Below are 12,112 nucleotides of genomic sequence, written 5' to 3'. Positions count from 1 at the left end.
TTAATAACTTGGCCAAGAACAGAAGTGCCATCTTATGAACATGTGTTGATTCATTGCACAGAATAAAACGGATTTTTTTTTATAGATTCATTAAGATACGTATACATTGTAAGTAAATGGCATATATCTTTTAGCTGGTTTGCCAACCGTCATAAAACTCCGAAAGAAGAATGTCATCTTACTATGAGCTTGAAGGGATTTATAGCTCTTAAACTCCTGCAAAGTGTATGCACTCAATCCAAAAACAAGGTAATAATAACAGATATGTGAGCGGAGGTAGTGCGTCTGGATCCGTAATCCAGTCATGGGCTGCTAAATCATATGGATCTGTTGTTTATTTGTCCAAATAAAGTTTTTTGGCAGTAGCACTTAGTTTCTCCTGATAGGGTCCCTTCTCTTTTTCTTTCAAACTCCTAAATTTCTTCGGTTCTTCTTCAAGTTTACATAGTTTTAGCTTAACACACCCACAATTAAATGGCATAGCGGTCGGCGGTGCCTCTAAACATGGCGCCCACGTCCCATAATGCAACACTGCGTCGACGTACATTAACAATCCCTATAGAGAACAGCTAACACCAGGGTATTTCTTCGAAGATTTAACAATGTTTTCAACCCGCTTTATCTTAAGACTAGAGTATTTAAATTTGGGGCGCTTTAAAGATTTGCCACAGCGCCGACACTTACCTCAGAATGACTCGATTCATCGAACGCTTAGCTTTATATACTGACCGCCCACCCACACTCTTTACGACGTCATAAACAGAACATTCCATGTGATTCCATGTTAACAATGGAACGCATCTGTGTCACGTAAAAAAAACAGTTGTGCCACGTGACTGTATTTAAACACAATGCACCCGCGATGCACACTAAGGATTTGTTGACCAATGACGAAGTAAAATATAATCTATTTGCCATTAAATATTTTACAGTTAATCATTAATCTTAGTGATGTCAATAATGTTTTACACCTATAAAAATCTACTCGGTTTACTCTATAAAATTGCTTATAGCTTACTAATATTATAATTTTACTTATAATTTATGGCGTCATGTCTCCTATCACAACATGCATAGACATGGCGACCTCTGGTGGTTGTGCAAAGGTATGGATAGGCTTTGGATAGTGTAGTAACTCAAAAAAATGTTTAGTAAATAAACTATAAGTAAACAAAGTTAATAATAAGCCGGGCTACCATCATAAAGCCCCTAAGTTTAATGTGTTTAGTTACCAAGAAATAGACTACAAAGGTACAATGTTTTTTAGAATTTTAGTCTGAAGTAAATAGTTTAAAACTGTTTGAGTGTCTGAAACCAAACAAAACAAAGCAAAAGTGTCTATTTGAAACTTTGAAAATCTAAATGACATTACAATTTTGATAAAAAAAAATCCTCAAACACAACACACTACAAATTAAAAGCTTTTTTACATGAAAGTAAACCCTCTTAGGGCTCAGTGTGTGGACTTTGAATCTAAGATATGAACTGATCTTTGGAAACGGTTTTAGGGAGTGAGATCAAGGTTCCCGGTTCGAGCCCCGGCTAGGGCAGGTGGCCTTTCTGTGTGGAGTTTCTGCATGTTCTCCCTGTGTCAGCGTGGGTTTACTCCGGGTACTCCGGTTTCCTTCCACAGGCCAAAAACACGCAAGTTAGGCAAATTGGAGATACCAAATTGTCCCTCCCCCAACTTGTGTATAAATCAACTTGTCTGAATAAACTTATGTATGGATTACTTGGTTCTCGCCATGAATATAGCCGTAGATGCTGGAATGGCGTTAAGAAATAAAGGAAGAAGAAGAAGGGAGTGAGATCAGTTTATCCTAACTGAAAAGAAAAGCCCTGGTTCTTCAGAAGTTTAGCTAAATCCATTGTTTCCTGCACAAATCAGAATGACATCTATAACCTGGCTATTACGGCTTTCATTCTTGCATTCAAGCTTCTTTAATAGAAAAGAGCCCACTATAAAAATCTGACATTAAGCATCTCCAGACAGTTCTAAAGTGACTAAAGCTAAATGGAAAAATGAATCAGTCAGTAATAACGCTACAGAAGAAATGACAATTCCCAAAGAATCTTTTTAAACTCTTTAATGATTTTCTTTTAATAAGTTTACACTGGAATGTTACTAGTCATGAACCCCCAATTTATTATTTTACAAGGTTACAAAAAAATCTGAGGTGTATTTCTACCATTCCCGAATCCACATTATGATTCCATCAAATCTTAAACAAAAAACAACAAAAACATTTAATATGTCCTTCCCCCAACAAACTATGCAGAGACATTCAAAATATTATTGGGAACAAACAAAGAAGGTGGGGCCAGTTCACTTCAGTGGGGATGAGATTGGCTTGATGGCTTTGACAACTGACTGGAAACCTGGGGTCCCTCCTAAAAAAGACATTTTGACCCCCCACCAAGGAGTCCTATACACAACACACCTAGGATGGGGCAGGGGCTTGCTATTTAATTATGTTTGAATAGAATCAAAGTCCAGACATGTAGCATTTCATATAAAACATGATACAAATCCATTATGCCAGGAAAAGCTTGCTTTAAAACTCGTTTTAAAACATTTCCTCCTCCTGCACTGTGTTCAGCATAGTAAAGTCTAGAATTTGACTAATATAAGTATGAAATCCATTCTCACATTATAATTGGCTATAAATATTTAGTCATGAATTATAAGTCAAAGTGCCTCAGATTGGAGTACCTCCTATTCTGATATCAGGAAGCAACGTTTTGAATATCTGAAAATGGAAGATTCGCATTCGTACATCACTGCATGATGTAAAACATGAAAATAGCAAACCAGTCAAGAGTTAAACAAATCAAACAGGTTTCTTAAACATGTTTTACAGTAGACAAAAACATGAGCTAAAGCATAATGATAGAGAAAACAGGGAGCTTGGATGACAAAAATGGACAAAACAATAATTATGATTAATTTCAGGATATGATTTAAAACAGTGGATCAGCTGAGAATTAAGAGAAAAGAAGTCCTGTCTTCTAGTGTTTTAAAGTTCATTTACAGCAGAAATGAATATCAAACCCGGCAGAACCACAAACAGAAAATACACCGGCAACTTGAATTTAACCTTTTAGAAGGGTTATCAGTTCAGTGGGATCAACCACCAATTCAAATGTTGTAACACATCAATGATATCATTCCTGCCATAAGAACCTCAAATTAACAGAGCCCCCCACCTGCCCACTTCCACATCCTGGTCCAGTTCCAGTTCAGCCCAAACCCTCACTGACATCATGATTGGTTTGGCATTTAAGAAGAAAGTTGCTTTATGAAACAAATTTGGTAAAAGTACAGCCAATACTGCCAGGAAGGGCGAAAAGAACGGTCAAAGTTTCACTTTTTGTGGAGAAAGAATTCTGTTAAAGTACTGCTGAAGATGATAAAGTCTGCTGAAGATGATAAAGACTGCATCAGACCTCCATTTGTATGTCTCTCCCTTCGTCTTGAATTAAAAGAATGTTTTCAGTCCATTTATCTGCTCTTCTGTCAGATTTGGTGGAATTACATAAGCGGGTAGTTTCCTTCTACAGTATTTCATACTTATCGACCAAAAAAGACGTTTCTGAGGAGAACCGAACCGGGCTATCCCCGTCCACCTGAGACACCTTAGCGACCTGGCAGAGAAAACAACGGAGACAACAGGATGAGGGAAAAAAAGTGACTTTCAAAGTTTTAAATGGTGATTAATAAACTATGCAGATTCTTTCTATCAAAGCTTCACACATTGCATTCAAGTTCAATTACCTTTGCATCACTAGAGCCATGATCTACAAGTTCAGCAGTTTGAGCGGTTTATTTCAAAACTATTTGAAGGCATTTTCTGCCATTCAAAACATATTTGTAGGTCAATTCAGGACCTCATGTCTTACCTGAAGGTCACAGTAGCTGCCTTTGGAGACAAATGAGACATTGACAGGGAAAAAGTCATTGGGTTGGCCAGGTATGCTGAACTCCAGGCTACCGGTCTTATTTTTCAGATCAATCACAGGCAGACTCCACTCCAGAATATTTCGTCTGCTGTCATGACGATATTCTCCATCTAGATCACCAATCACAGGAGCTCCCACCCCAGATCTGCAGGCGTTTCAACAAAATACAAATGTAAGTAATAAAATTCAACCAAAGTGAGGTCAAATGAAGACTAGAATAGGATTAAGCAACAAAAAACAGAAATGTCAACCTAAACACTGTATCATTATGTTATTAATAGCAATATAGCAACTATTATGGATGGATGGATGGATGGATGGATGGATGGATGGATGGATGGATGGATGGATGGATGGATGGATGGATGGATGGATGGATGGATGGATGGATGGATGGATGGATGGATGGATGGATGGATGGATGGATGGATGGATGGATGGATGGATGGATGGATGGATGGATGGATGGATGGATGGATGGATGGATGGATGGATGGATGGATGGATGGATGGATGGATGGATGGATGGATGGATGGATGGATGGATGGATGGATGGATGGATGGATGGATGGATGGATGGATGGATGGATGGATGGATGGATGGATGGATGGATGGATGGATGGATGGATAGGAGAATGCAGTATGGATATGCCATGGATCAAAATCAACTATTACTTACGGTACAGGGATAGAGATGACAACATCGTTAAGTTCCAAAGAGTCATCCTGTAACTCATACTCAATGTTTACATCACAGCCAGTTCCACTTTCGGAGGGCCAGCAGTTTACTGCACAGAGACACAAGACATATAATTGTCAGTACAGACCATGTGACACTATGGGCGAGACCTAAACTGTAATTAACTGGTAATAACATGATGTTCAGGACTGACTTGTTAATGGTATGAAAGATTCATCTGTGGTCTGTAGTCTCCATTTCAGCACACCAACATCACTTTTGAGAGGAAATGATTTGTCTGGGTTTTTCAGACCAATCACGGACTCGGATGTGAAAAGCTTTTTGTCCACATTGGGATGTGTCTACAGGGATTAGGATTAAAAGAGTAAGAAACTGTTGGTACCATTGTTATTGTGGTTTAAATGAATGAATAGTAATACATAACATAATATACTACTACTTTCACTTTTATTTGAAAACAATAATCCTATTGAAAAACCTTCCTTTGTGAGAAACTGAGATATTAGAACTCAAGCATAATTGTCACACATAATGCATACAGTCAGTTCACAAGCGATTACCAATACATCATTTTGTAACAGGAAGCTTGAGCACACATATAACCATTTCCCTTTCTCACCGCCGATCTTCCAGTTCAGTAGGTGGCAGTAATGGAATTTTTGGTTTGCGAATAATACCCCCGAATTCTGTAAAAACACTCAGGCTGTGTCCGAAACCGCCCACTTCCATACTAAATAGTAGGCTAAAATCAGTAGGCAAGGCGAATTCGAATTCGTAGCATTCCAAAAACAATAGGCGAAAAGTATGCAGATAACCAACTACTTCCGGCAAGATCCCAAAGTGTTCATATGATGGACACTTTGCTATCCTGTGAGCCCTAAACTCTGCAGGACAGTGACCCTCCACGACACAGGGTTCCCCACTCCTGGTCTAAGACCTTTGCATTACAGGTTATAATGTTCTAAATGTTTAGTTTCTTATATAACTGATTGTGGTTTATTTATTAAGAAATCAATATACCGTTGAGCTACGGGTACTCATTCTTTGTTGTTTGCTTTTTGACAAAGTGCACCTACAGACTCGTAAGGGTGGCCTGAGGGTGAGCAAATTAATAAGAAATTTATATTTTTGGGTGAACTATCCCTTTAACACAGTGTACATTCTGTTCTTTAAAACGTGCCCTTCTTTAAAATTATGTACCAGTAACACAAAACACCTTTCTGGTTTGAGAGAAGATAATCCACTGCCTTCCTTAACAGATAAAGAATAAAAAAATAGTCAGAAGCCTCACCTGTAACTGGACACCTCTCTTGTCATTATTGTTTACATGCAGCCTAATCCGGCCATTCTTGTCATCAGTCACTCTGAGGGTAATCATGCCAATCACTTCCATGTTCTGCAGGCCGCCATCACGTCCACATGTCAGTGTGATCTTTTCCTCCACTCGCAGATGCACACTAAAAAAATATGCAGAAACGATGGTAAAACAGACATCTGTCACACCTTCACCTTCATCATCGGTAGCACAGACTGGTGTGCGCACAGCAAAAATAGACTAAGGGTGTTTTCACATATACACTGTTTAGGTCGACCCAAATGACGTGTCGCTCCGAGTACGGTGCGTTTGGGTCAGTGTGAACACAACAGCCGCACTCGGGTGCGCACTAAACGACCGCTCCGAGACTGCTCTAAACAGGTGGTCTCGGAGCGGCTGTTGCCGAACTCTGGGGCGACCCACCTGTGGTGTGAACACTGCTGGACCTCGGGCCGAACCAAATACAGGAAGTTCTCCACATGTTTGAGCCACTGGGCTTTCGTTGTGACGTGAGCCGGGTGTTATATTGTGGGTTAACAACAAACAAGCCAATCCTGGTCCGTTGCATAGAGATTCGCGGTCTCCTTTACGTTTGAGCTGATGATTTTATAAATGCATAGCTGTCCTCCACACACAAATAGTGACATTACGGGCTTTTAGCAAACGGCTCCGTGAGAAAGGCTTTAATAGAACAGCTACGCAATTTCGCGTTAAAGCAAAGAAACTTCGCAAAGACGTGCATCGTTTATCTCCACATCTTGATAGCTGCGCTCTCCCTGTCAAGCTGGTTGTCGTGGAAACGTGGGGGTGGTCATGAGACGGTAAGAGCTGTCAGAGACCAATGACAGCGCTGACCGTTGTCACATGGTGTACGGTGCGGCATTTCGAGTAAAGTAAAAAATATATATATGTGAACACGGACCGCACTAACTGAAAAATGATACAATGTATTTTGGTGCGCTCCGAGGCCGCACCACGGTGCGCACCAACATATGTGAAAACAACCTAAGTATGCGGCAGAAAGTCTAGCTGCAGTTTTGCATGCAGTGTAAAGATTGTTATAATGAGCACAATGGAGGCCACTTATGTGGTGCAGATGCAAGATGTGTGAAACTAGTTTTAATCTGAATTGTACTACTTACTGTAACTTTAAATAATAATTTATTTGCCCAAGTTGCCCAAGTATATTATCCAGTAACATGTCAAAGTCTGATTCTTGCATTAGAAAAAACACCCTCATTACCTCTCTGTGTGGACAGGAGCAGGTAAAGATTTTGAGGCATCTGAAGGTCTTTTGCCTGTACCGGGCAAATTGATGTTCTCTCCCTCTGACTTAAGTTTGTCCACGAAGTCATCCACCTCTTTTCCCTTGCCAACCAGTTTAAGTGCTTTGCTTGAACCACTGGACCTAAAAACAAAAATACAGATGAACACAGATTAGAGTCTGTGCAACTGCAATGACAATGCAATTAAAAATGTTATGGAGTGCAAAATATTAAACTAGTCAAACAAGTACTAAACCTGGAATCTCCAATGTTGTTCCTGGAGGGCACCTGTCCTACATATTTTAGTTCCACCCCTACTTCAACACACCCGTCACTAATTTTTAGGTATCCTTGAGCAACTTGATTGTCAGGTTCAGGTGTGTTTGATTGGGGTTGGAACTGAAATCTGCAGGACAGGTGCACTCCAGAAACAGGGTTGCAGACCCTCGAGCTGCGTCCCAATTCGCCTACTAATGCTATGAACTAATTTTATGTATTTTTTATTGAAAGTACATACTGTTGAGTGTAAAACAACACAGTATGCACACACTGGGACATACTAACGTGAAACAGAAGTGACAACTGTTGTATACATCATTCACTATTTGTCATGTAATGTTTACTCTGTAGATTCATTTATTGATTTAGTGCTACATCATTTATTTAATTTGTTAATTCCGTGTAGCGCAACTAAACTCCGCCATTTCGTGGTGAGCTGTGGGTAATATCAGTCGTTTATATGTCCAAGTATCCACACTTCAAATTTTTACCAAAAATAGTAGACCATCCAGGAACTTTACATATTTATTTTAACATACTACGATTTGAGACATACTAATTCTAATTTAAACTATTTAAAATGGATAGTATGCAGATTGAGATGCAGAGATGGTGTAAAGCTTTTCTCCAAAAACAATATGCGTACCTGACGGGAACAGGGTTAGGTTTAGGTTTCTCGGGTTCGATCAGCGTGTCTGTGATGATGGTCGTGTTGCTGCTGCTCATACCAGAGTTGCCAAAACCACCGAAGCCCGGCCCCTTCTTTCCACGCTCGGAGTCACGCCGTATCTGCTGCAGCTCTTTAGCCTTTCTCCTCATCTCTGCCTTAGCTTCACGCTCCTGAGTCTGAGTAACGAACGAACACATCAGCAGTTATGTATTACACAAGTAAGAGAAATCTATCATTGATCTATCGATCTATCATTGGTCATTTGAGACCCTTCCTAGCATGGTAATAATAAAATGACTCAATTTGGCTGACAAATGACCAGGATTAAATCAATAGAAGGCTTGCTTCAATTATAAATTCTGCACAGTCAGTGAGCAAACCTCCTCCTCATTTGCCTCAATGCTTGCACTAGAGCTAAGCAAATCTGCTAGCCACAAACACTATCAGTCAAACGAAGTAAGACAAAGTGCCACAAAATGAAATGGTCTTGAGACACACTTTTAAATGTTTTGCTATATTAATCATAAAGCTTAATGTATATGGCAATAGCTAAGCTACACTGTCAGCACACACATTTTAAGTGTCAGTGCTTAAATATCAAAATAAAAAACTAGCCAATGTTACGGTGACAAACTAAAATGTCAACTCCAAACTTTTCTATTTTGTTTCTTCAAAGCAGGGACCTATTAACATTTCTTTGAACTCCATTGGCATCCTCTTAGCTATTTTCAAGAGGTATCTCTTGGGATGCTTTGTATGCAATACTAAAGTTCTATATACATGCTGGTCTGCTTATTGCTTACTCATTGTCCGAGTCATCCATAAAAAATGAAAATTACAATTTAGGTTTGTTTACAAAATTAGTTTTAAGCTTAAATGATATAATTTTAACAGTTAAAGACACGTTTTTCACTTTTTTGAGAAATGTCTCTCTCCTACCTCTCGGACGGCACGGAACACCTTTTCCTCATGAGAGTCCATCTCTGTAAATGTTCGGATCTGGGCCAGGTTGACATTTTCTCTGTAACCGAGTGCGACAATTTCATCAAAGGCGAAGATGAGGTCAAAGCAGTGCTCGGAAATCTCGCTCTCCTCCAGCACACGACAGTATTCGGGAATCTACAAGGAGAAGAAAATTAACAAAATCAAATCTGTTAGTATTCACTACTCATCTAACCTACTGCAGATTCTCATGTTATTTATTATAAATGAACAAAAACAATCATGCAAAAATATTATTTATTCCGATTTAAGGTAGAAAACATCATTTTTCAATATTTTACTATGATCTTATCTCAACTTAGAAGAATTAATACATACTTATCTTTTTTCAATACGTGCACTTCATCTTTATAAATACAGTTCTCTATTTAAATCTACTTAAAAAGATAGGTACGTATTAATTTGTCTAAGATGAGGTAATAACATAGTAAAATATTGAAAAACTATGGTGCTTTCCTTTAAATGTGAACGATATGGTGCCTCATACATGCAAGACATTCAAAATTGTACAATAGTGACCCTGTGTGTGTCTAATACAAGTCGTAATCTTAATAGAAGGCTATAAGAATCAAAGTTTGATTTAAAACTCACTCAAGAGCCATTATTAAAGATATCAAGGTTATTTTTCTTTGAATGTTATTTACTTTTTGTAGGATGATTTAGTTTAGACTTAAGTTGGGTTTTCACAGACTGGGTCACAATATCTAGAACAGACAGTTTGCATGAGTATTTCCTTTCATACCACACGTGAGAATAGACGCAGTGTCTCCAGGTCCTCCAGTATATTACTGTTCTTAGTGGTGACCAGCACCATGTAGAGTTTTTCCAGCGGCTGGTAGACGTAGCGCACGCTCTCGGTCTCCACGAATGTATGTTGCTTGCCTGTGTTCATCAGCTTAGGGAAAGCAGCCAGCAGACCCTCCACTCGCGTCCGCGTCATCTCCACAAACTGCCGCGACACCAGGGCCTTACCCGCCTTGGTGCATACTGCTGCTGCCAACAGCACCTGGTGTTTAACAAGAATCTCAATAAGCAATTTCCAAGATGAATTTTATAAACTACAGAGAGGACTGTACAGAATGCAAAAACTTACTGGATGTGTAGATGGAAAACTTCCACCAAGTTCAATATTAACATTGCTTCCTTCAGCAAAACTCAAATGACTTTGGCTCTCGTGCTTGCTGCACTGCAGTTTTAATAGGTTTTGCTCAAGGATAACACATGTATAGCACATCTACCAATAGAAGGTGCTTTGTGTGAAGATATACAACTGTGGCAACAGATTTGAAGGAAGCACACAGTACATTTTACTGTTTAGAAAAGATCAACATGTACTTATAACTAGGAGTACTGTAAAGATGCTGAAAGAGATGTTTTTCCATAAATAAGACATTATCTGTATTTATTTGTAATAAATGTATGCAGATTAAACACGTTTGGATGTAGTTTCAGTGTTTTTTATTCATGGCACAATTGTTTTCATGGATTTGCGAAAACACTGTCATCAGTAGTATTTCTCAAACAACAAAAACAGGCAATAAAAAGACAGTAACTCAAGTTTATTTTCTATCATCAAACTTTATAATCCACTTGTTCCCTAATGGGGAAATAAATAAACACAGCAGTGCTTTGTCTACCCCTCGCTTTCTTTCTGACCTTGCATTTTGTTCTTGGGAATAAACAACATTGTAGTCCACTAAAGCATTATGGGATTTAAAACATTTCAGACAGAAACTAACTGATTTGGCAGAACTGTCAAGTAGCCCATATGCTTAAGTCCAGTAGATAATATGTTAAGATCAATCGCATATCTTTGAATTCACCATATGGATTTTAATGGTTGCCAATTTTAGCATAAGTGTAATGGTCCTAAATATTAGCCAATGCCACTTAATTTCTGGCTGACACTCTTATGTCAGCAGATGTAAATATATATATAGATATGCGTTTCAGCTCATGTAAAAGGCCTGTAGTACCTGACACTGATGTAACGTTAACGTTAGCTAACTAAATTGACAACACGCCTTTTCATGCGCCTTAACAGGTTAAGAAGTGGCATTACGACAAGTCAAACGTTATTATGAAGTCGCATAACAAACTCACAATATGTCTATTTCACTGTATGCCTTAAATAAATACGATTATCGCTCAATAAACCACTATGTGGTTCATATCGTTAGCTAGCTTCAAGCTGTCTGCTAAAACCGGAACACGTCGTCAAAATCCGCAGTTATCCATGAATATATAAAGCCAAACTCACCATTTTCAGTCTCTGTTGTTTCTTCTGTGCTTTACTTTCTAGGCAACGTTTGTGTAGTTGTACAAATGCTACGTGGTGATAAACAAAACAGTTAATTGTGTGCAGCGCTCTGCTCCCGGACTCAATATGGCAGAATCGTAAGCCACGTCTCCAACCGGAAGCAGCTCGTCAGCAGGGTAAAAGGGCAGCCCGACATATGTGGAGGATCCAACATCAGCAGCAGCACGGCACTGTCCAACAGCCCATTATATAATAAAGGATACATGATAATTGTAATAAATGTACTTTTTGCAACATTACAGTTGATTGATATTAAACATATATTTGTTTAATTGCCCTTTCTAAAAAAAAAAAAACAAAACTGGTTGACTTCATGTTTAAGAAATCCCACATTTTTCTATATATTTTTTTCACAAGAAAAAAAGTAATTCGTATATTACCTTCAAATTGTTGTACCTCTCCGAACATTATATAAATCACGAAAAGTCAATAAATCACGAAATTAATGTTTTTGAAGTTTTGACTAGAGTCAGTTAGTAAAGGAGAGTAAAATAAGTATTTTAGTAAAATATTTTTTTTATTTTAAATATTAGATTTTTTTAATGGATTATGTCTTAAAATGTCTTAAACAGAAATTCCACTATGCTATAATTCCACTA

At 38.5% G+C, this 12,112-nt stretch overlaps 1 protein-coding gene across 1 annotated transcript; it reads right to left on the bottom strand.

Moving 5' to 3' along the window:
• Positions 1-2,072: 2,072 nt before the first annotated feature.
• Positions 2,073-11,609, bottom strand: arcn1a (archain 1a). The gene is made up of 10 exons (XM_065250191.2): positions 11,454-11,609; positions 9,936-10,199; positions 9,131-9,310; positions 8,168-8,367; positions 7,221-7,385; positions 5,954-6,119; positions 4,856-5,003; positions 4,642-4,750; positions 3,901-4,105; positions 2,073-3,645 (listed from the first exon to the last, which is right to left on the bottom strand). Exons 1-10 carry the CDS (start codon positions 11,454-11,456, stop codon positions 3,556-3,558), a joined length of 1,530 nt encoding a protein of 509 aa, XP_065106263.1. The 5' UTR covers positions 11,457-11,609; the 3' UTR covers positions 2,073-3,555.
• Between the last annotated feature and the right edge of the window lie 503 nt (positions 11,610-12,112).

Source organism: Paramisgurnus dabryanus, chromosome 5, assembly GCF_030506205.2.
Source record: "Paramisgurnus dabryanus chromosome 5, PD_genome_1.1, whole genome shotgun sequence".
Taxonomy (NCBI): Eukaryota; Metazoa; Chordata; class Actinopteri; order Cypriniformes; family Cobitidae; genus Paramisgurnus; species Paramisgurnus dabryanus.
The sequence above is the reverse complement of the archived record's forward strand: the minus strand, read 5'-3'. Positions and strand labels throughout refer to the sequence as shown.

Excerpts from the sequence above, each read along its gene's own strand:
- arcn1a (XM_065250191.2), bottom strand. Across the intron at positions 8,368-9,130 it reads TGTTCCGTGCCGTCCGAGAG|ACTCAGGAGCGTGAAGCTAA; the intron begins GTAGGAGAGAGA and ends TTCGTTACTCAG. Across the intron at positions 7,386-8,167 it reads CCTAACCCTGTTCCCGTCAG|GTCCAGTGGTTCAAGCAAAG; the intron begins GTACGCATATTG and ends TTTTGTTTTTAG.